General features: G+C 40.6%; 1 protein-coding gene across 1 annotated transcript in view; it reads left to right on the top strand.

Annotated features, from left to right (window-relative positions):
• itga3a (integrin, alpha 3a) overlaps positions 1-25,529 on the top strand; it is a 31,463-nt gene extending 5,934 nt beyond the window's left edge. Inside the window, exons 2-27 of the mRNA XM_028987255.1 lie at positions 13,386-13,519; positions 13,751-13,836; positions 13,937-14,180; positions 14,259-14,351; positions 14,810-14,893; positions 14,976-15,126; positions 15,249-15,442; positions 15,881-15,969; positions 16,984-17,120; positions 17,214-17,291; positions 17,391-17,455; positions 17,684-17,820; positions 17,961-18,107; positions 18,661-18,758; positions 19,586-19,754; positions 19,903-19,974; positions 20,171-20,250; positions 20,343-20,420; positions 20,570-20,672; positions 21,102-21,305; positions 21,461-21,565; positions 21,827-21,940; positions 22,453-22,551; positions 22,659-22,784; positions 23,018-23,177; positions 24,165-25,529. Of these exons, the coding sequence (XP_028843088.1) occupies positions 13,386-13,519; positions 13,751-13,836; positions 13,937-14,180; positions 14,259-14,351; positions 14,810-14,893; positions 14,976-15,126; positions 15,249-15,442; positions 15,881-15,969; positions 16,984-17,120; positions 17,214-17,291; positions 17,391-17,455; positions 17,684-17,820; positions 17,961-18,107; positions 18,661-18,758; positions 19,586-19,754; positions 19,903-19,974; positions 20,171-20,250; positions 20,343-20,420; positions 20,570-20,672; positions 21,102-21,305; positions 21,461-21,565; positions 21,827-21,940; positions 22,453-22,551; positions 22,659-22,784; positions 23,018-23,128 (2,998 nt within the window). The 3' untranslated portion in view covers positions 23,129-23,177; positions 24,165-25,529. The remainder of the gene's footprint in view (positions 1-13,385; positions 13,520-13,750; positions 13,837-13,936; positions 14,181-14,258; positions 14,352-14,809; positions 14,894-14,975; positions 15,127-15,248; positions 15,443-15,880; positions 15,970-16,983; positions 17,121-17,213; positions 17,292-17,390; positions 17,456-17,683; positions 17,821-17,960; positions 18,108-18,660; positions 18,759-19,585; positions 19,755-19,902; positions 19,975-20,170; positions 20,251-20,342; positions 20,421-20,569; positions 20,673-21,101; positions 21,306-21,460; positions 21,566-21,826; positions 21,941-22,452; positions 22,552-22,658; positions 22,785-23,017; positions 23,178-24,164) is intronic.

Raw genomic sequence — 25,529 nt, forward strand, 5'->3', positions numbered from 1 at the left:
AACCCCACTTACTACTATTATGTCCCTGAGCAAGGCACTTAACCCTGAGTTGCTCTGGGGGGACTGTCCCTGTCGCTCTGGATAAGGGCGTCTGCTAAATGCCATAAAGAAAAGTTGGTATGTTGGCATAAATATCCTGCAGAGGTTTCTGTTAGTCACGATCCGGTCCGAAATGGGGGTTACTCCGGTCCGGGATCCAGACCGGAGTTTCATTGTTGTCCTGTGTAATGTTCCCCAATCGTTTTCACCTGTGTTAATTGTATAAAGCTGCCCTGTTCGTTTCTGTTCGCGGTCAGGTCTTTAACGTTATGTTCCGTGCTCACCAGTGTCTACGTCTCGGATGTCTCCCCTGTCTTGTGCTTCACCAATTATACCCCGGTTTCGTGATGTCAGGTGAAAGCGTCCTTCATTCTTCGTTCCTCGTCACTCCTCGTCATCCTCTCCGTTCACCCGCCGCGTCATGCCCGCATGGACGTGACACTGTTTTTATGTTACAAACATCTTCATTTGCAATTAGTTCTATGCAAGACTTTAATAAAAAAAAATCTTGACATTCATTTTGATGTGTAGAGCACTGAGAGAGATTTCAACACCTTATGTTGTTGAAACCTAGAGTTTGACCAGTGGTGGAATCCCCTAAAGCTTGTACTCATTATGGCAGAACAGCTTTTCTTTTCATTTAATTGAATGCACATTCTATTGGAAATCTACATCTAACCTGTCTTGTTAGAACGTTCATTTGCTCTGGTGAAGGAGAGGGGGATATGCCGCATTGAGAAGGGGATATGGCGTACTGGAGATCTTCTTTGAGGTCGCATTTGGATGCAAATGTGTTTTTCAGATGGCTGCTTAAGCTACAGTGTTTTTGGCAGTGATTGCCAAGTGATTCATAGAAAGACTGATTTATGTCCACTAGAGTTATCTTAATTTTTCCACTGCTTTTATGACTGTATTGTTATACAACAAGACTTTTTTGTCATTTATCATAGCCAAAATGTATTTTAAATTTCTACAACCAAGACGTCATATAAAAAATTAACACAATGAATTTTTTTTAGCTCATTAATCATTGCCAAATGTATTTCAGTAAAGTTCTCCATACAGAAATACTAGTCTAGGACTAGGCTTAATCTATAAATGGGAAGCTGATCTTATCACTTTAAGTTTGTATCTACACACATCTACAATTAACCAGCACTATATTATATTACTATATTATTACTATAGAACTATATTATTTTTACAATTAGCTGGTGTTGAAGTTTTATGGGAATCCTTATTGTCAACGTTTTGTGTTAAAATTGAATCTGAAAATGCATATTGTATTTTGAAAAAACGAAGGAGTTAATAGACGTTATGCTACCCAGAGCCCGAGTTGATAAGATGTGGGGTTTCCATGGCTGAGCTGCGGTACAGAGGTCTAAGATTCACAGTGGAGTCGTAGAAACATGCTCTCAGGAGAAATCTATCATGCCTTGCTGTCTGGTAGTCTGGCAGAGCTGTCTGCTTTTTGACAGTTGCCTTGAGAACCTGACCAGCTGTAACCTACAGTGGAGCTGTTTCGTGATCTCACTTGTATTGCATTGTTTGTACAGTCAACATGCAATCTAAAATTTCATTCTGGAAAAGTTTCAGGCACAAGTCAGTCCCTTTGTGACTTGTTGCATTATCACAAGTTAATGAAAATTTAACCAAGTCCAGAAAATTCTACTTGACCTTGCAATTTTGTTGCGTCATCACTCCTTTGCTGCAAATTTGACCAATAAACATGGACCCTCATGAATAACCAGCTGTCATGGCTGGGGTCCGGGGGCACACATGTGAACAAAGCAGAACTTGGTAATATGTGGGGGCACTTTGGTAAGTGGGACGTGGGGCCTTGGAGTGTAGAGAAGAGACCCTAGGTGAGGGAGAACGGGTGCAGGAGAGGGAACTCATGCCACAAATGCCAGAAAAAGGCCTGGTTCAGATGTCCACTGCATCAGGTGAGCGTGGGCTATTTTTCTGCTCATTGGAGAAAATCTAAAGCCACTTTCAGACCAAAAGTGCTGCGTTCTCTGCGGGTCTCAGCACAAAAAATATGCATGTTTTCTAAACTCCTGGTAAGACGATAATGTCGTGTTGTAGATCTCTGGACACTTTGAGAAAGATCCGCTATTCTTCATTCTAGCTTTGTGTGTTTGTGATCAGAAAGAAAAAGTTCCACAAATGATAACAGTGCGATAACAAGGCCGCCGGGTGCCACACTGTGCAGTGTGAAACTCCTCACCGGAGCGCGCTGTACTCAGTAGATCAGGCTGCCACAGTCACTACCGGCACTTTTTTTTAGCGAGAATTTTTATACCGCCGCCAGAAATTCACCAAGCAAAGTCATTATGATGTAATTGATTGTGTTCTGCACTGCATCGATGTAGAATCGTCGCGCAGTTAAAGACTTCTGGCTGTAAAAGGGCAATCCTCTGGAAAATGAAACTTAAATGCTAAAAAATGTCAGTAATGTTTGCACTTTTACTTGTCCTATTATTTAAGATGGGTACTCAGATAATGTGGAACATCATTTTATTTCAATGTAGTTAAAAACCTGTAGGTTTTGCAAACATTCACGTTTTAAAATTGTTTACTAATTTCAATGTAATTCAAAGCAAATTATTACCATAACCCAGACATTTAAAGTTCAGTTTATATATATTTGTCAAGATGGCTGGACATGGCGAGGAAGGAGGACTCGTATGCATGACGTCACAAAACAGGGGTTTAATGCATAGTAGACAGGACAGGGGAACATCACCAGACAATGACCCGACGATGAACAGACACAACAGGCCAGCTTTATACACTCATATAATTATACACAGGTGAATACAATCAGAGAACAAGACAAACATGAAATTCCGGTCCGAACTCCGGACCCGGGGTAACACGGATCATGACAATATTATATTGAATAGTGACACAGGTTTATTTAAAATATTTGTACATTGCAACACTGTTTAATTATTAGTATTGGCTATCATATGTTAATCTTAACATTAAAAAATTTAGCTTTTAGACCAGTGAAATTGTTGTCCCCTGCATCAAACCATTTTGGACATATTAGTTACATACAGGGAGTGCAGAATTATTAGGCAAATGAGTATTTTGTCCACATCATCCTCTTCATGCATGTTGTCTTACTCCAAGCTGTATAGGCTCGAAAGCCTACTACCAATTAAGCATATTAGGTGATGTGCATCTCTGTAATGAGAAGGGGTGTGGTCTAATGACATCAACACCCTATATCAGGTGTGCATAATTATTAGGCAACTTCCTTTCCTTTGGCAAAATGGGTCAAAAGAAGGACTTGACAGGCTCAGAAAAGTAAAAAATAGTGAGATATCTTGCAGAGGGATGCAGAACTCTTAAAATTGCAAAGCTTCTGAAGCATGATCATCGAACAATCAAGCGTTTCATTCAAAATAGTCAACAGGGTCGCAAGAAGCGTGTGGAAAAACCAAGGCGCAAAATAACTGCCCATAAACTGAGAAAAGTCAAGCATGCAGCTGCCAAGATGCCACTTGCCACCAGTTTGGCCATATTTCAGAGCTGCAACATCACTGGAGTGCCCAAAAGCACAAGGTGTGCAATACTCAGAGACATGGCCAAGGTAAGAAAGGCTGAAAGACGACCACCACTGAACAAGACACACAAGCTGAAACGTCAAGACTGGGCCAATATCTCACGACTGATTTTTCTAAGGTTTTATGGACTGATGAAATAAGAGTGAGTCTTGGGCCAGATGGATGGGCCCGTGGCTGGATTGGTAAAGGGCAGAGAGCTCCAGTCCGACTCAGACGCCAGCAAGGTGGAGGTGGAGTACTGGTTTGGGCTGGTATCATCAAAGATGAGCTTGTGGGGCCTTTTCGGGTTGAGGATGGAGTCAAGCTCAACTCCCAGTCCTACTGCCAGTTTCTGGTACAGGAAGAAGTCTGCATCCTTCAAGAAAAACATGATTTTCATGCAGGACAATGCTCCATCACACGCGTCCAAGTACTCCACAGCGTGGCTGGCAAGAAAGGGTATAAAAGAAGAAAAAGTAATGACATGGCCTCCTTGTTCACCTGATCTGAACCCCATTGAGAACCTGTGGTCCATCATCAAATGTGAGATTTACAAGGAGGGAAAACAGTACACCTCTCTGAACAGTGTCTGGGAGGCTGTGGTTGCTGCTGCACGCAATGTTGATGGTGAACAGATCAAAACACTGACAGAATCCATGGATGGATTGAGTGTCCTTGCAAAGAAAGGTGGCTATATTGGTCGCTGATTTGTTTTGTTTTTGAATGTCAGAAATGTATATTTGTGAATGTGGAGATGTTATATTGGTTTCACTGGTAAAAATAAATAATTGAAATGGGTATATATTTGTTTTTTGTTAAGTTGCCTAATAATTATGCACAGTAATAGTCACCTGCACACACAGATATCCCCCTAAAATAGCTAAAAATAAAAACAAACTAAAAACTACTTCCAAAAACATTCAGCTTTGATATTAATGAGTTTTTTGGGTTCATTGAGAACATGGTTGTTGTTCAATAATAAAATTATTCCTCAAAAATACAACTTGCCTAATAATTCTGCACTCCCTGTATAGGTATTGCAGAAACATTATTTTATTCATGCATTGCAATAGTTTTGTCTGAATGCTTATTGAGTTCACAGAATTTTATGTGGAAGTTCGTTTTAACAAGTGAGACTAGTTTTCTGTGCATCACATGGCAAGTTTTTAAACTGCTTGTCATAACTTTATACCCAGTAGTAAGGCAGGACAAGTACTACATGCATGTCACACTTGTTCACTAGTTTTGGGAATAAAGTAAATTGTGTTTTCAAAATGTCCTGTGCATCACAGAGAACTACCCCAAAGGTGGCTTCCGGGGTTTTATACGGGATGCAGACTTATGCCCATCCCATGTCTCACTGGAACAATTTCAACATTCTCAAGATTTCAGAATAAAAAACCTTTTTGGTCCTGTTCTCCTCACAGCATGTCAGTGGCAGCAAAAAAGCTTTTTCATTCATATAGTCACACTTAATATATTCTCATTTAACATATGCTAAACCATCATTCTGTTTAGTTGGTAAATTATGGCAAAGAATCATAGATTTATTTTCTTGGTGCTGTATACAGTGCATCCAGAAAGTATTCACAGAGCACCACTTTTTCCACATTATGTTATGTTACAGCCTCTTCCAAAATTAAAAAAAAAATTGAACCTGAGGTTTTTCCAAATTTGTTAACAATAATGAAATAACCGAGACAGCACATGTACATAAGTATTCACAGCCTTTGCTGAAACTGAGCTCAGGTGCCTCCTGTTTCCCCTGATCATCCTTGAGATGCTGGACTGGACAGTTGACTGGACCTGATTTGGTAAAGCACACGCCTGTCTATATAAGGTCCCACAGTTGACAGTAGGGCTGTGTGATATGGCATAAGATTTATTGCGATATACATTTAACCATAGACTGTAGGCATACATTGCAGTACATAATTTGATAAGTAAATTTAAATGTAACTGTTTTTGAAAGGGTAACATGTTTCCATAGCAAAGGCACTGCAGTAGGAAGTTGTGTAATAAGCTTTTTACAGATACATCAACATATAGCATAACCATATACCAGATGAAATAACATCTGGGCAATTCGACTTTCTGTAACACCAATAAAACCAGCAGTATTTAAGGTGGAACTGACTATTCAAATAAAGAGTTTTCTGTATGTGTTGTCCTTTGTGAGCTGGTTATAAGTTGCCGCTCCAGCCAGTCAGAGAATCTCCTACTGGGCACCTCACAAAATGAGGGTGCCTTTACCGATCAGTAGCCATGCAATCCTGATGTCAGGGCAGCATGGGCGCACACTTGTGCAAAAAAAAAATGCCGATGCCCATGATGCCGCCCCCCACCACGATGCCGACCCGGGAAACTGCCCATGTTGCCCATAGCAAAAACCACCACTGCATGTGTGCTGGCCGACCACCTAAACTGAGTGATATGGGGAGAATGGCCTTAGTCAGGGAGGTGGCCAAGAACCTGATGTTCATTCTGTCAGACCTCCAGAGGTCCTCTGTGAACAGAGGAGAACCTTCTAGAAGGACAACCATCTCTACAGCAATCCACCAATCAGGCCTGTATGGTAGAGTGGATTAATCATATAAGGGGTGTCGCAATGCAGACGTTGATGCAGTGCAGAACACAATCAATTACATCATAATGACTTTCCTTAGTTGATTTTCTGGTGGCGGTATAAAAATTCTCCTAAAAAAGTAGTGCCGGTAGTGACTGTGGTGGCCTGATCTACAGAGTACAGAGACGTGAACATAGAATCCAAGAGGGTGAGTGTTCTTTCTGCCACTTCGAACACACACCCCCAAAGCGGAAATGGTGTTTCCAAAGATCTACATCATGACATTATCACCTTACCACGAGTTTGGAAAAAAAAAACACATATTTTCTGCACTGAGACCCGCAGAGAGCGCAGCGCCTTCGGTCTGAAAGTAGCTTTAGATTTTCTTCAGTGAGCAGAGAAACAGTCTGTGTTCAGTCCACGCTCACCAGACGCCACGGACATCTGAACCGGACGTTCTTCTGCCGTTTGTGGCTTCAGGTAAGCGCGGACTGAAAACAGACAATTTTTCTGCTCAAATTGGCAAATCACAGAGTCCACACTTTTGAAAATATCATGTGACCATGTAGAAAATGTATGGGATGCGTTGTGATGCATCAATATCGAGGCATTGATAATCGTAATCGACTCGTGAGACCAGTGAAGGTTCACACCTCTAGCTACTGTCACCCCTAAAATAAAGCTTCATCATTGGTTGTTGTCCCATGGATTTGGAATATCATAACAACACAATCTAACACAATGGCTGCAGGTGCAATACTGTTTGCAAGCCATATCTAATCACCCGTTTTCTAATGCTCTAATCTTTACAGCAACGTTCCAAAGTCTACCCAGGACTCGTTGTAATCCCCACCATGGCATGCAAGATTCATTTTAAGCATGAAATTCCATAATAACAGAATTTGCAGGTAAATGACAAAATGTGGTTTGACAGAATTTGATTTAATGGGAATAACATATGACTGATATCATACACTGTGACCTGGCAAGGAAACGTGACCCTAGGCTTCAACAGGAAATTCAACAGGCTGCTCCTCAAAGAATGTTAATCTGATTGTATGTTAGCTCAAAACAGAAGGAAGCTTGAATATTTATCCTTGAATTTGTAGATGTTATCTCAAATGCTTCAGACAGAATGGTATGAATAGGTGTTCTTAAATTTGTGTATCTGTAATAGTGCATATGTATTGGTGTGTTTATTTTTAAAGCTTGGTGTACTTACATTTAATCCAATAATAAATTGCATCAGTGCTTAATAACATATTTATAAATGTGACTCAATGTAGTGGCATGGTAAAAGCTTTCTAAATGGGTTGGGTTGGGGTGGGGTGGGTTTGACCTCAGACAGTGAGTGACTTTCATGGATGACTCTGAAGAAAGTGTGACCTTTTTTTTTTTTTTTTTGTAATGGCTTCTTCTGAGCCTGAGAGACTGGCTGGCTTTATTTAGAAATGTATTTAGAGTCCAGAGAGACAAATGGAAAAAAAAATCCTTTACAGTGACATGCTTTGCTGAACAACGATATGGTTTATTTCATTACCTAATGCACAAAATGGCACTTTGTGTCATTATTAATGCATTATTTATAGAGATGCACCAGTATATCATCCCGACATTGACTGATTGTGGATGAGTGTTGTATTTTTTTTTTTTTTTTTTTGGGGCATCCTTATTTTTGTAGCATCCTTGATGTTTTTATTCATGCTGAGCTCACTGAAAAAAGTGAACACTGACAAATTTTTTAAAAATTGAAGTAATCTGTCACACCTAATATTTTGATGTAATGTAAATAACATTAATTATATCAGTGCTAAAATATTAGGTTATTCAGTGTTTACTTTTTACAGTGTTAAAATGTAGAGGCTGTTTTTTTCTCATTACAGCAGTTAAAAAAGTTTAGTTTGCTCTTTTAAACAAATGACTAATTTATGCTTAAATATCTATATATATAAATATATTTTTTTACTGCTTTTTTTTTACTGCTGCTGACAGCAGGTTTGTTTGGTTTATTCACATTACGGCAATGCTAAAATATTGTGTTGTGACAGATTCATAATTTTTTTTAGATTTATCCAGTGATCACTTTTTACAATGTATGTATTCATAAACTTGCTTGTAGGGCTGGGCGATATGCCCTAATTCCATCTCATGACATTTTCACAAATGATTTTACCTACATCAATCCAGGCTTTATAGTGGCCAGACGGAAGCCTCTCCTCAGTGCAAGACACATAAAAGCCCGCATAGATATTTACACAGCATTTGTATATCACTATCAGGCGATTTGTCTGTAGAAAATAAATTATGGCAATTAAGGATTAATACATTTAGGATTATCACAGTTGTGATGATAAATGGTCTACACCAGCATCACACTTTAGGACCTATAATTGTAAATATATACAGATACAGAGATACAGAGGGGTTTTGAAGATTTTATGTTTATCTAATGATTTACATTTTAGACATTTAGAAATCTATATCCACATGTATTCAGTTCCTCTGCAAATGTGTTTTCAGAAAATAGTACCTCTAAGATACGGCAATGCGATTGGGTTGATATTTACTCTATTTTGGCTCTGCTGATTGACTCTATTTGAAATGAATCTTTAATCACTGTGGCTTGTTTCTTATCAGTGGACATATCACAAAGATGTTCTGATCTGAATGCTGTATGTATGTTTTGCTTGGCTTCACCACAGCTACGGCTCAGTGGTCTCTGAACAGATCCGACCTCTACAGCTCTTTCAGGCAGAATTATCGTTGACTTACTTCAAAGTAAAGACAGGAGGTCATGTGCATCTGTTCTGAATTCTGTTTCCTTTCATTTGAATGCACTTGAGTTGCGTTGAAACCTGGAGCTTACACGTTCACGATTAAAAACTTGCAGGTTAGGTGAAGTGGTAATGCTTAATTGTATATTCTCTGTGTGTGTGTGTGTGGTACATTTCTAGAATGGACCACAACACACTAGTGCAGTCAGTTTAATAATGAACTGACATATGGACATGGAGACATTTACTGGCAGTTTGGATTTTGACATCTAAGAATTGCCCTGGTCGACCTGAATGGAGATGAATGGATGAACTCCAGGTCAGTCCTGCTGTTGATGTGTGGTAGGGTGGTTGTAGCCTAATGAGTAGCACACTCACCTATCAACCATAAGACCACAAAGTCATAGGTTCAAACTCCACTTATTACCATTGTGTCCTTGAGCAAGACACTTAACACTGAGTTTCTCCAGGGGATAAGGGTGTCTGATAAATGTAAATGTACGGGGGAACCTGTGTGGACCTGCATTTCTGAAAAGAAACCAACAGCTGATGTGATAAGCGTCAGAGTAGATGCTGAGAGAGACACAATCTCTGTTTTTAGTAGTACACAGTGTATAATTAAATTGACCATAGTTTACAGCAGGTATAAAAGCAGGCTCAGTGACTGGCAAGTTGTTGCAGTAAAATGTGGACCCATGAGCTATATCCTGTCCAGGTGAGGCAGTGGAGCACTCACTGGGATAAGACAGGAAATGAGTCAGTCTGTTGGAACCGCTTCTCCTGCAGTGAAAAGCAATTTCTTCAACAGGGTTTCGAATGTCAAGAATGCAGTTTATTCAGCCCTACGGTTTCTACACTGAAGTGTGAGGGGAAAGTCAGAACGTCCAGCCATGGTCCCATAAATGACCCGACTCTGATCTATTTGAATCATAAACCACCAGGTATTAAAGGCTGAGCAATGAAGGAAAAAAAGGGAATGTTTACAGGTATAAATGATTCGCCAGCTTTATTCTTTAAATATCCATATTATCAATGATGTATATAGTGAGTGTAAAAAAATGACTTAAGGAAATAAAGGCTCGCCACACTTTTCACCCATGCAGTTAATCCCTTTCTGAATAGTTGCGGTAATTTTCCTGCTGAGGTGGTATGTAGGGAGGCGTTTGCATGCATGTACTTGATTTGCATTGTGGGATATCTGCCACAGTATCTCTCACTCCTGCTCTTGTTGCTGTGGGAGACTGAGGGGGATCTGGGAGACTGAGGATAGATTCTGCTGTCCTGCCCAAGCTTGAAACGGCCCTGTAAACATTCACGGCCCCAGCAAGGAGGCTTTTGATTACTTGAGCCTTTTAATCAAGGGGCTTTACACGGGTCCAGTAGTACCATGGGCACTTACTCACATAGTTAAAGCGATTTAAGTTTTTTTTTCTTTGTTGCCTTTTGGCATCAGTCCATTAGGGTCTTTGTGATAATCTTATTGTAAAATATCCTGTACAAATACTGCTGAACTGCACTTGAACTTGGCTTGGCTGATACAAAGCCCTGTCCTATATTTTCAATCTGGACCCACTCGGGAGGGAAGGACACACCCATTTCAGTGAGCCTCAAACATACGCACACACTCACACACATCTGTCTTTTCATAGCTGCCTGTGACACACAATGGCTCTTGTCCTCTGCCCTGTTTTCAATCAGTACTTTTATACAGCTCAGACAGGCTTATTTGATAACCCTGGCTTTCTCAAACAATATCCTGATAAGAACATATTACTCACAGAGAGAGACAAGGAGTTTTTTTCTTTTTATTACATCTGGAGACCCCATGCGAGAGGGAAGTGTCTACCAGCAGTGCAAACGTATTTCAGCCTCGGCGAGGCCCATAAAACATTAACCAACAAGGACAAGCCCACAATCATTCAAACAAATGGAGAATCAAGCATGGACATGAAGGCCAACACGTGAGCCTTGCGTGTGAGGTATGTGGTGTTGCCCGCTGAGGGCGAACGCGTCTCGGGTACATTGTCAAGGCATATCACTAACTCTAATGATTCGTGCTCGTGGAATACACCAAAACTAGCTCGTTCTTGTTAAATGTACCAGCATTGCCTTTCATACATGATTTAGTTTAATTTCTGAAATATGATCTGCAAGCCTGTACACATCTGTGACCTGAATCAGCCCTTAAAACTGGTAGGATGACACCCACACAGGAAGTAAGCAAGACCCAGCTGTGTAATTGCATTAATTTATTTAAAAACATAAAATATGAATTAATTGTAGCGATTAACACAGCTCTAGAATATATCACCACATCCAATCTAACCAGGGTGTAGAGCTAAGAATAATTAGATGATAATTAGAAGGAGGAATTTTTACTGCTCAGGTCCAGCTCAACCTCCTTCTTCTTTTGTGATGAAACCTGATTTAGGGACATGTGACATGCATCAGGGGACCGCGTAAGCCGGGTCCAGAGAGGGGGGCTTCCTAAATGAAATTAGACCACCCAAACTGGATGAGCGAGGTGATCAGGAATGGTGGGTGCTTGTTGGAGGTTGTAGGAAAGGTGCCCTTCACTCCACCTCCAGCCAGTCTCCGTCTGCCTCGCTCCCCCCTCCTCCTCCCCACCGCCTCCGCTCTGTCCTCAGTCTTCCTCGTTCCATGTCTCTGCCTTCTGACTTTGACCTCCGGCGGCACACCACGCCTCAAGGCGATGTGCGCCGCCTGTTAACCAGTGGGAGGAAGAAATCCACGGCAGTTGCTGTCAGGCTGATGCCCTTGTACGTTGCAAATCAGCTGGCAGAATCTGTTGCTATTAGGTTTCTCATTTACGCACTTCAGGCTCTGTCCTCTCACGAACACTCATTCTGAAACCATTTCAAGAGTAATTTTTCTGATCAAAATGCATGACTAGACAGTGTCTGATCACATGCTTCTGGCTGCCCTGCTGGAATGAAATAACCTTAGTAGATTAGTAGACACCCCATCCATAAAATATAAATTAATACATATTTGGCTGACAGCCTCAATGGCTAATAGCTTTACTTGAATATAATCTTCAGTGAAATACATATTTTTGGGGGGTGTGGGGCATTCTGTGTTGGACTGATTACAACACCCTCATATAGAGACAACTGGTCAGGTCTTGGTGTGGTTTATTTTTACAGGGCATGACAGGTCTCTTAAACTGTTCATTGTAGACACTGGAGTCTAGGCAACCCAGATTGCCCAGAACCTGCCACACTCACCATTAGACTGTTAAGAAACCCCTTGAGGCTCATTAAGGTTGAGTTGGAGTTAAAACAGAGGGTTCTGCAGGACCAGGATTGAGAATGATTAAAGTTAAAGTGAAGTGATTGTCACATGTGATACACAGCAGCACAGCACACAGTGCACACAGTGAAATTTGTCCTCTGCATTTAACCCATCACCCTGAGTGAGCAGTGGGCAGCCATGACAGGCGCCTGGGGAGCAGTGAGTGGGGACGGTGCTTTGCTCAGTGGCACCTCAGTGGCACCTTGGCGGATCGAGATTCGAACCGGCAACCTTCTGATTACGGGCCCGCTTCCCTAACCGCTAGGCCACCACTGCCCCATATATAGCTCTAGACGAGTGACATGAATTCCAGAGGATCTATGCTGTGAACATAGAAGCGACTGAGCTGAAGTGGAAACCAAAGAGAAGCAAGATCAGAATTCTTGGACAATAAGTGTTTGGGAATGGATGTTACATTGACATACTGCTGTATTGTTGGAGAAGCACAGACTGCATAATAAAAAAATGCAGTGAATCTGCAAGCTTGAAGATTAGAGGTTGCCTCAGGGTTATCATTTGGACAGCATGCATGGATTGTTATCAGCATATTGGTTTGAATAAGAAACCCTTTGAAAACTCCTGAAGGCCTACAGTTGTAAACTGTATAATGAATACACACGTTTAACGCTCCCCTTATCTTTATTTTCAAATGAAAGTAGATCAGAGGCAGAAAACACCAGTGAGTCTTTGAATACTGGAAATTTCCTTTAATGGCAGTAATATTTTGTAGTTGCTGATTATATCTGGTCAGTGGTTGAGAGGCATTTGTCTCACTTCCTCTGAGGACTGAGAACCGTCCCGCGCCCCGCTTCCTTCTGCACTGGCCTCGTGCTTTGATCCAGACGCTGATCACGTTCATGCTGCATTTGGCTGTAGGATTTCGCTGGTCCCTTGGTGACTGCAAATCATCCAGACAGTGAGGAACAAAAGCAGCCCACTATCATTTGGAATCGATGTCATGATTTTTTGTCAATATGTATTGGATCAGAAAGCTTTGTTATTGACCGTGTCCAACTCAAAATAGATATTATATTTGTCACAATAATGGAATTTGAGTGAGAGCAACCCTTCCGGTATGTTTGATTTCAGCAAAATAACATGGGAATCAAGCTGCACCATTTTTTTCTGTACCAGGGTCCTGGTGGGGGCACCGAAAGAGAAGGCTTTACCAAAAGAGAAAGCAAATAATACTGGGGATGCATACTACTGCCCGATTACTACAGGCCGCCGTGACTGCACCAGGATGAATCTAGTCTCCTCAGACCCAGGTACTATTAACACAAATAGTGCAGAGATGCTTTGTTTTTGCTTGACAATCCTAGAAGCTACTAATGGCTTGGGAAGATTTTATCAAAGTTGCTGCTGGACCTAATAAAATAAATGATTGTCAGTGCAGTATATCAGCATGTCCATTGTGCTGATCCTTACTTTACTATGATTTATCTGAAACTTTCACCTAAAAATGGTGCTGTGGTAACACATTTCAACTTCGCCTTCAGACAGTCCTCGTGAGAATGAAATATTGGAAGGAATGTGGCTGGGAGTGTCAGTGGGCAGTCAGAATATTCCCGAAGGGCATGTTTTGGTAAGACAATTCCGTCCTATTAAAGAACTTACCTTTGCATTTTTATTCATGTAATTTTCTTTTGCTTTGTGTCACTGTGATAATGTTTTAATGATTTTAGGCCTGTGGTCATCGCTATGTAAGGATAGTGAACAACGGTAATGACTGGAGGATGATTGGGAGATGCTACATTCGGAGCAACAACATGCTATACAACCCAGATGATTCAGGCTGGCAGGATTACAATGAGATTTGCTCCCCTTCATCTGACCACACTGATGAGGGCCAGTGTGACATGGGCATGTCTGCAGTCATCACACCCTCTGAACTTGTAGCCGGCTCGCCGGGCAGCTATGAATGGGAAGGTTCGTTGTATTGGAGTTCAGTCCTGTCTACATTGGAATCGTATTTGATGTGAATTGATTGTATGGCATTTGTCGTAGGAAATGTACAGATTGTTGCAGTGAACCCCCAAAATAAGTACATAAGATACCAGGCCAGCTTTCCTAGACGCTCCACAAGGAACATTTATATTGGTAAGATTCATGATGCATGTTTCAAGGCTTGATAAGACTGCTCAATGTATTTAGTAGAGTATTATTATTGGTATTTACATTACAGTCCGGTCAGCCACACAACATGAACAAATCACACATTAAAAAAACAGAAAAGAAAGTCAGACAGCATGTCTATGTAATACTTAGACATTAATAGATTAATAGAATTGCACATAGTGCATAATATCTTATAAGAATATAAGACTCTATCCACTTCTGGCCAATGTTTTTTGAATTATTTAGGTTAAAAATGCAACAAACTGTCACCATTAATGGAAGTTCCAATATAGAACAAAACCCACTTTTGTGGCATGACTGGTGTGACGTAATAAACAATGATTGTTAATATTGTTAATGATTATAGGTCATCATTTCACTCTAATAGACTGATTAATAGGCTAAATGAAAAGTCTTTGGCTCACACATATATTTCCCAGGCTACTCTGTGGCGAAGGACACCGGTCTCTTGAGGAAGGATGGTGATACGCTTGTAACTGGCGCCCCGAGGGACGGACCAGAAGGTCAGCTTGAGATGAAAGGAACTCTAATCAATGAGTCAAACCTTTTCAGAATTTTTTTGAAATTTGAATACATTTCTCCCAGCAAACCTTGCCAAAGGAGCAGTCATCTTGACAAAAGTTGAGCCTGTGACGAGTAACGGAGCTCTGAGATACGGCAACCTCACTCTCTATGGGGAGCAGGTGGGATCCTATTTTGGCTGCAGCATCGCCATAGCTGACCTCAACAATGATGGGTATGGCAAACCAGGTTGAAATGATTTGTGAAATGATGGCTATATTATTATGGGATTGTTTCTAGCAGCAGTTAAACAAAAACAGAATGTATGTTTAAATAAAGTTTATTGTTTTCCCCTAGCTGGAAGGACCTGATTGTCGGCTCTCCCTTCTACTTTGATCGCAAAAATGAAAAGGGCGGGGCAGTGTATGTCTTCATGAATGAGAATGGATCATTTCAAGACAAGCCTCAAGTTGTCCTCAGAGGTCCCAAAGACTCTGCCTTTGGTATCGCAGTTGCTGCCATTGGTGATGCCAACCAAGATGGATTCCAAGGTGAAAAAACATGAAATGTGAAATATTCCAGCCATGCATTCTGTTTAAATGTTTATTCAAGAGGTCGTGCATAGTAAAAATTTTGTAATTTTAGTGATGATATTGTAGACTGTAGAAAATTAAAATTGCTACATGTCACTGGTGGAACAAAGTATGGAACTTCAATTATTATTGTCAAAAAAATGTCCAGTTCTTTTATCTTATCTTAGTTCAATATCAAAACAAAATATGCAAAAAAACGTCCCTCACACTGTTGGACATTCATGTCTGAGGAAAAAAACAGAACACCTTTTAATATAGGTTGTAATTTTTTGCCACATGCTTTTGTTTTGTAAAATTCAGAAATGGCTAAATGGAGCTCTGCTGCCTCTTAGTGGCAGGAACATTTTTCACCTGTTTACCCTAAAGACTCTTGATTTATTTTTTATCTGTCCTCAGATTTTGCTGTGGGTGCACCATTCGATGGAACTGGTGGGGTGTACATCTGGATGGGTGGGAAGGAAGGCATTGCTCAGAAACCAAACCAGGTACAGAGACAGACAGAAAAGGCAATTTTTAGATATTTAGAAAGTGAAGTGATTGTCACATGTGATACACAGCAGCACAGCACATGGTGCACACAGTGAAATTTGTCCTCTGCATTTATCCCATCACCCTGAGTGAGCAGTGGGCAGCCATGACAGGCGCCCGGGGAGCAGTGTGTGGGGACAGTGCTTTGCTCAGTGGCACCGGGGTCGGGATTCGAACCGGCAACCTTCTGATTACAGGGCCACTTCCTTAATCGCTAGGCCACCACTGCCCCTTTTATAACCATTGTATAACCATTGTATAACCATTTATAACCATCTCCTGGCTGGAGCCTCTGCAGTCACCATAAAACCACTCCAGATGATCCAAAATATGGCAGCCCGTCTCATTTTCAATCAGCCAAAATACACCCATGTTACACCTCTTCTTACCTCCCTCCACTGGCTCCCGGTAGCTGCTCGCATTGAGTTCAAATCCTTGATGCTTGCCTACAGGGCTGTAAATGGAACTGCGCCCTCCTACATCAACACACTACTACCTAGATACACTCCTGCACGCTCTCTCAGATCGGCAAACGAAAGGAGACTAAAAATTCCTTCTTCACGGGGTCTCCGATTCCAATCATGTCTGTTCTCCGTTGTTCTCCCTGGCTGGTGGAACAACCTGCCCTCCTCCACACGACTAGCCGAGACTATCACCACTTTTAAGAAGAAGGTGAAAACCCTCTTATTCCAAAAATATTACAGACAAATTTAACACATACACATGCATACACATTGAACAAACAAATACAAAATGTATAAATACATTATAATTTTTCTTAGTCTAGCACCCAACACTCTCCGAGCATGCTCTTCAATGACAAGTCTAAGCCTTATCAGGGCTCTTGATATTCTATAGAAATCGAACGAGAATTGCTGGTGTCTTCCCATTGTAAGTCGCTTTGGATAAAAGCGTCTGCCAAATAAAGTAAAGTAAAGTAAAGTAATGATTGTAACCATTTGGCACTGCAGGTAATCAAAGGGGAGGATATGAAAAATGGTGGTTTCCAGACATTCGGCTACTCTGTCAGTGGAGGCATGGATGTGGATCAGAACAAATATCCTGACATAGTCGTGGGCTCACTGGATGACCGTATAGCTGTAATAAGGTATCTTAAGAGTAAATGAATAGTGTAAAAGGAAATGAAGAGTGATTTAAGGGTATATATGGGTATATGTGACTGTTTTAATTTTTTATTCAGGGCACGTCCTGTGATCCATATCCAAAAATCCCTAACTGTGACACCAGAGATGATTGACCCAGATAATTGTGACTCCTGGTGAGTTAGTCTATTTTCAACTTCATCAAGATATCTGAATTATGCATTTTTTTAAATATAAAGGAACAGCACCTCATTACTGACCATCTTGTATTACAGTGTAGAAGTTAAGGTATGCTTCTCCTACACATACAGTACAGGTGGTCCCAGCAAGAGGAAAACCAGTAAGTATCATTTCTTATTAAAGACAAGATTTTCTTGGAAAAGGTTGTCTTAGAAGTAAAGTTGTAGAATCTGATTTAAAAAATAAAAGTATTGTTCTCTTCTGCCAGTTGCCATTTTAAACATTTTAATTCTTGCTGTTTTTTTGTCTGGCAGCAAGAAATAAAAGCTCTTGTTTCTGCAGTGAGTTTCAAAAACACTGATGAACATTAACACCGAATCCTTTTCAGATGTGAAGTACGTAGTGAGGGCAGACACAACCCGGCGCATTTCCCGTGTGCATTTCCTGGAAAGTGGCGAAAGCACATACACAGGCTTATTCACCATGCCATCTTCAGACTGCAATACTCTCAAGCTAAATCTGGTGGTGAGAGAGTAGTGATCTCCCAGGAAATTGTACAAGATCCCTTTTATAATATGTTAATTCTACACTTTCAGTTCCAGTGGGCTGTACTCTTGTCAGCACTGTAGTTTCTGACATGATGTTCCTCTGACTGCTGCCTTCAGAAACCGATCCGTGACAAGGTTGAGGCTGTCAGCTTTGTTCTTAACATGTCTCTGGAAAATCCCACGCCCAGTTCAAATGCAAATGTTCAAAACCTGGATGACTTTCCTGTAATGAGTGACAGACAAGTTACCACAGATAAAAAGGAGGTAAGGATGTACTCTATGCATTTTATGACATTATATGTCATCCTACAATATCTCGATTTATCAATAGTATGTATTTATGCCAGAGCTACCTTGGCAAAAAATGCAAGGCATTTTTAACTTTCCAAAATGTGGTCTTGAATATTTCACTCTTATTCCTGTAAATGATAACCAGTCTTAGAATTCAGAATTTGCTTCTGCATTTGTTTAAATAAATCACATTATGCTTACTGACACATTTGCATGGCAATTAACTGTCAGCTAAAATGACATGATTGACACCCTAGCTGTTAATGGCACAAATAAACTGGGAAACTTTAGATTGTGGTTGAGTGGCAGTCAGGTTGGCAACAGATGTTTTTTCATGTTTTAATGAGTGAGACCAGGTAAAAAGGCATAAATTGGCACCTAATTGTAGTAATAAAGCAAATCGATGACACTCAGACAGTGTGTGAACTGGCTTAACCATCTAGAGGTATTAAATCCATGTTTACTCAGGTTCACGAAGCTGAGGAAAATTACTAAATGTTGCCTGCACTGTTTCTTTTTTTTAAAGATTCATTTCCAGAAGGCCTGTGGCACAGACAATAAGTGCCACAGCAACTTGAAAATGACTGCTGAGTTTGCTGACTCTGATGAAAACCCTTTGCCAAGGTGGGTCTACCGGGATTATAAGTGCTCTCCTTTCACCTCTTTAACCTGACACAGGGCTACTGATGACCAATTCTGATAGTGGTGTGGAACCATTCTCAACATGCAGGCACTGACCCGGAGATGTTGGTGGTAGATGTTGGTAGTGTGGGAGGATTTTTATCCTGAGGGAACACCATCATCAGCCACACTGTGGTCAGAAAGTGACCGCTGATTAGGGGCTGGAGGATGCCCTACACAAAATGCAACTAGCAACAGCAGGCCAACAGATTGCTATCCGAACCTGGCACAATGGTGGGCATGTATGGGCTTGTGGTGGGACTTAATGTTTAATTTTTCTGCCGAGTGAATTATCTTCCTGCTGAAATCTTGGAAGTACTGTAATGTTGTAAATATTCCAATTTGTACAGGAGATGAAAACATTTTGCAGATGGCACTGCACACCTACACACAGGGTTAGGTTTGCTAGATTACCAGTGTGCACCAATATGCATCCTTATTGGCCGTGTTGCTCCTGGCACACGCTGCTTTCCCATTATGATGAATTGGTATTGAAGAATTAATGGGATGCCTAATTGACAGATCACATCCATTATGCACACTGCAGAGATGGAAATGTAGCCTAATATAAGCTTACACACAAGGTGTAACTGTAGGGTTGGGTTTTTAATAAAGTGAGTGTAATATGTAGTCCTAATACTAATTCTCATTTGAAAGGGGCATTCATTATGCTTCTTTTAAAGCACTTGTTTCAGTGGCAAGATCAAGGGAAAGTTTGCTCTGGTGCTTGGGTATTATGAGCGCATTTCATTGTTTTTCTAACTGTTCAGGCAGGGAGATCGTCAGGTTCTCCAGTACAATGCCAGTGTTAAGAAGCTAATGCTGCTTGTAAACGTGACCAACTACCCTTCGCAAGGGAGGTTAGCAGAGGATGCTCACAACACCATTCTGAATGTCACCATCCCTCCCACACTGCAGTTTTCTGGTTCCCGTCCCAAGGTAATATCCCTAGTTAAATTTTATGTTGTGTAGATTCCTTAGATAAACATTGTAAAAGTTTTACCCACCAGCCAAACTTTAATAAGAAATAAAAGTTTAAAAATTCATCAATGCTCAAAAATCTTTGCTTTTTCCAATATTCTGACAGAACATTGAGTGCTCTGTGGGAGACAGTTTTATCCTTTGTGAGATTGGGAACCCAGTCGGCAGCAACAAGATGGTAAAATCTTATCGCTTGCAGCTTTCACCTTAAAAAATGTATTTCTTTTTTTGCCTGAAGGTCTTCTGAAGTGAAACATCACACACAAACAGATGTATTATTTATTTCTACAACTTTATTTTTAAATGGGGTCAAAAATCAGACCTTGATGGTTTTTTTCTATGACATGCCATGTTGGTTCCCCTTTCACAAACAGGTTCCAGTTCAGATCATCTTCGAGATGACCGACATCAGCCTGGATACTCCAGAGATTTTTACCCAACTGCAGCTTTCCACGTATGTATTACAAACTGCAGCCGTGAGACCGACCACTCACATGCAACCACTTTTAGTCGAAAGGTCACCGGCCCATTTCTGTCTGCCTTCAGACTGAGTGAGCAGAGTCACCTTCAACCACTGCCCTTACACCTGATGGTAGAGTATTCTCTGCAGACATCTTTTACTCTGTAAGTAATTTTAGTTTTGTGCCAATTATGTGAAAATAAGCTCTTTTACATTTCTGAAACTTGATTGATTGCCTACTCATCAATCAATTTCACATTTAATGTCATCTTTAATAACAAGACAGGATTCCTTTTCTTGTTTGCCAATACAGAATACAAAACAGTCTTCAGATTTCTTGTAGTGGGGAAATTGTGGGAGAGTCTGCCATGAAGTCCACAAGAGATATTGGAAGCCCAGTCACGTTTACCTTTGATGTGAGTCTCTAGTTTTTCTGTGTGTGTGTGTGTGTGTGTGTGTGTGTGTGTGTATGCATGATAAGAGTCACAGGTCTTCTTTATATCCAACCTACTTTCATCTCATATGGCCTTGTGTACTCATAAACTGAGCCTGGTTTTACTGAAATTGACCAATTTTGATCACCTTGTAGGTTCAGTTTGGCCTTTTACTGTTTTGCATGAGCAACAACAGTAAAACTGATGGTAATTTTATACCTTTTTTGGTATTAGTAGTGACTGAAAAAATAGGAAAATAGGGAAGGCTCATAATGGTATACCATAAAGAAGATATAATCTCACTTTTTTTGTTGTGGCTGTATAGTTATTCCAAGTGCACACAGAAAACACATGCCTACACACTGCTGTTTATTTTAAGAGACTGGGTTTAATGCCAGGTTCCTGTTGTAGGTGGAACTGTTTGGAAAACCTCTTGGGAACCTGGGCGCTATGGAGGTGGCGTTTGAATGGCCCTATGAAGTGGCAAATGGCAAGTGGCTGCTGTACTTGACATCCATTGAGATGACTGGAACATCAAGCAAGTTTTGCGTGCCCCCAGGAGATATTGTGAATCCCCTGAACCTAGCACTGAGTGAAGTGGAGAAAGTAGCGTTGGTACGGCATTGATGTTCCATTGCAATAATGTTAAAAGCAACTCTTGACAGTAAAATGCTCTGCAGTTACATTATCATGAATCTGATTACATTAAACCGCGACCAGGAAAGGGGTGGGGAGAATGAGAATGTTGCTCATTCTCCGGGTCTTGTTAGTTGTCAGAAAATGGGCGGAGAAGACGAGATGTGGCATATACTGAGGCTGAGCCAGCGCAAATTCAGTCTGGCATCAGACGGCCCAAGCTGAAGGATATCCATTTGGTAAGCTTTCTCCCACACAACTTTGAACTTTTTAAGACTTTCTGCTCGACAGTGAGAGCCAATGACATTGCCATAAAATGTATATCGGTATATTAAATCCAGCCTATTGAATCGGTTTTCCCAGTGCCGTATGATAATTAGAGTTAGTGTCTGCCATACTGGGAAATCAGAAAGAGCCCAGTCCCTGAACTAATTACTCAAGTTTTACAGCCTCCAGGCACTGGCTGCTTACCAGTCATTATTACTGACATCTGTCCACAGAGCTGCATCACTGGTGGAGCGCGCTGTCAGAGCTTCACCTGCCCACTGCTGCACATGAACAACTCGGCCATGGTGACCATCCACGCTCGACTGTGGAACACCACCATGCTGGAGGTGCTGCGATTATATATGATTAGTGATCAAGTTTCGAATCATAGTATTTTTGGGAACAAACACATATTTTGTCATAGGAGTCATGTTTTTTTTATATATATAAGATATTGGTTTTGATTATTTCTGTAAAACAGAGTGGGAAACAATATTTTCGCGCAAAATACACACTAACATGCAACATTCTCAGTTAATTCTAACACAATGCATGCATTAATGTGACTTTAATCCAACATAAATGCATCCACTGCATTGATCTTATATTTTTTAACACAGGGCAAAATATCATTAGTTTATGAAATCTCACCAAAATAAATTTAGTAATAGCAACTTAAGGGAAAGAAAAGACATTGGAGTTATGGGAGGACAGGTACTCACAATCAATAATGCTGTGTTAATTACTAATTATAGCAAAATTAAACTTATTGTTTTCCTGTCTCATGTCCACAAATTCTTTTTAACATTGTGACAATGGATTAATATGTATATAAATCATGTGAGTTGCTGTCTTTTAGGACTATTCTGATGCTAGTCGGATAACTGTGAATGGGCGAGCCACACTGCAGTTAACAGGAAACAAACCCATAGTGATCATGATGCCTAAAACCCAAGAGGTACTGTTAGGCTTTTTCTGTCTTTAATTCTTTTGAATTCTTTCAGTTCATGGTTAGCTACAATGGCTGTTATCGATTATTGACATATTGACTATCCTAACTCACAGTTCACAGTGAAGATAGACCCTGATCTGCCGGCGAAGGCCCCATATAAAGCACCAGTGTGGATTATGATTGTTTCGGTGTTGGCTGGGTTCCTCCTTCTCACCTTCATTGTTCTGCTTTTATGGAAGGTATGTAGCCTGTAAAATTACCTCTGTCAAGCACGGCTATAAGGTAAGTGGCTAGGTTCAATTTAACTTTGTAGGGATGAAATGCTGAACAGCATCTGGTATTTCTGGTATTTACAGTCATATGGCACATACAGTAGTATGGCACCTGGTTACATCCGCCAATTACAGAGAATCAGTCTGAAGTCTCCTCTCTTTGTGGCGTCACTGATCATGTCTAAACCCTGCTTTCCCAGTGCGGCTTCTTCAGAAGAGCAAGCACCCGGAAACTCTATGAGGCCAAGGGCCTCAAGGCCCAGATGAGGACGCAGCCTTCAGAAAACGACCGACTCACAGACGACATATAGAGGCAGCAGGGCCCCTGTGGGCCCCAGCCTGTATCACTGTAGTTCTTGGGTAATAACGCTTCCCTGACAGCCAGTAAACTCTGGGATTCTCTTCTGGTCTAAATGGTCTGCTTCTTCCTTGAAGCTAATTTAAGCGCTGCTTCATTCTTCTGCTTTACCCTGTGAACTCTAGGTGGACAGTCCACAACACATTCATAAACGAGACATAAAGTCATTGAAACTGGAACAAACTGGAACAAGTTGTGCTTTGGTTGCTAGGTCTTTGGTCACTGGAACAAGGTCTAAGTAAATGTGTTTTCTGAAACTTCTGGTGTAATCTTGAAACAAGGGACATGCAGACTGACAGACAGTTAATAAAATCACATCAGTGCAGTGACAAAACAGTTCCAATGGATATCGCACACGATCACAGTAACGATAACAATCAAAGACATAAATTACAGTCCTGCAAATATCACGTTACATGTTAATATTCAATTAACATTTACCACCCCCAAATACTTATTTCAAATTGTTCACCTTACCACCTCTACAAAAACATTTGGCTGCACAATATTTCAAAACAGTGGCATATTTATAAATGATTTATTATCATGACTGCCACCCACTTTCAACACTACAGACAGTAAGTGAGGATAATTAGAATATCAAACACTAGAGGGAGCCTGATTTGACTATTAGGTCTCACAATTTGAGAACTAAGGGGTTAGATTAGTCTTAGCATGAACCCTTGAAAGGAAGACTGATGCAATGGAACCGCTTCATAGAACCATTTCCGGTACATTGTGCTCTGGGAAAAGTGCCCATATCTCTGAACCTTTTGCTTCTGTAGTGCAAATTACACCCAAATATTTTCTGTCTTGTCAGTGATGTAATCTTTCATCCATTTTCCCTCTACGTGTCTCTCCTTGTGTCTGAGTGGATTTTCTCAGACTTTTCTGAAAGTCTGACTACCTTTTGTAACATCTTCCTTCTTCTCACACCCATAAACTTGTTGACCACAGCAGCGAGCTTACATTACCTCTCACCTACACAGGGCGGCTTCTTCCACCGCGCTGCCTACTTCAGGAGCATGCCAAAGTACCACGGCGTGAAGATCCGCAAGGAACAGCGCTACCAGGTCAGTGAGGGCTTCCTGATCGAGAACGCAAGCAAGAAGCACTGGATCACAAACTGGACTGAAAGTCCGCACTGTTTCTGAAGCCTGCCCGTGTTTGTGTGTATGTTTGTGTGTCTCATTGTATTGTGCCTATGAGCTCTTGTGACGCTGGTGTAGACTGTATTTAAAGTGTGTGAATCAGCGTTTGCCTTTTGTTTCAGATCTGTATTTCAACCCAGTGCTGCTAATTGACATCATTCTGTACTTAAGTACTTGAGATCATCCAAGTACTTAGTACTTACTGCGCTATGTGCAACATTTTTACACATCATTTTAAGAAATACTGTACAGTTTACAGTTACATTCATAGTTTTGATGCCTTCAGTGAGAATCTACCAATGTAAATGGTCATGAAAATAAAGAAAATGAGAAGGTGTGTTCAAACTTTTGGCCTGTACTATACATGTTAGATACATGTATCATGTACTGTACTTTATTAGAATTGGATTTTAACTTTGGTAGATTTTTCCCATGAACAAAATATAACAGAAATATAGAGAATATCTATGGTTACCCAGTGTTTACATGGATGCTCTGCTTCAAATGTTTCAGGCACATTCTTTAAATATGTTCTAAATATTTCGAGAACATCACAGTTGGCCCGTGATGCTCTGAATTTGTTTGCTTTTGTTCTTGATTTTTTGCGTGCTATATTTTCTAATGAAAATGCTTTTATTTCCATATCAGCTGTTCTTCTGCTCTTTTTTTTTTTATAAAAGCTGTTATTGGTTTTGGTGTGTGGGTTGGATTATGTTGTATGTGTGTGTGTGTGTGTGTGTGTGTGACTGTGCCAGTGATGAATAATTGTGCAGAAATGGGGTTTATTTTAGGAAAGCAGCAAGTTTCACATTGTTTTCAGAAAGAATTTTTCTGACTGGCTCCTATGAAATCAGCTTCCATGGTGCATTTATGATGAAAGCAAAGAGCAGACTGTTTGGAAATGGCAAACAGTTGAAGTTTTCTGATTTGTGTAAAAAAAAAAAGAACAATGAATAACTTTTAACTTTCTTTTCCTTGGTTTAATTCTGTTTCTACACTAATTGGACATCTTCTCTGCTAAGATGTTTAAATACATTTAAATGTTTAAATGTGCTGGTAAAGGCATATCTGTGCACTGGACTTGGGTCACGAGCAGAGCCCTATGATTGTGTTTGTATTGATGTTTCCTTTTGTCATGAGTCTAAATGCTTTTTTGTTCTTTTTCTTTTATACTGAATAAATTAAATTAGGGATTTTCAAACA

This window comes from Denticeps clupeoides, chromosome 7, assembly GCF_900700375.1.
Source record: "Denticeps clupeoides chromosome 7, fDenClu1.1, whole genome shotgun sequence".
NCBI lineage: Eukaryota > Metazoa > Chordata > Actinopteri > Clupeiformes > Denticipitidae > Denticeps > Denticeps clupeoides.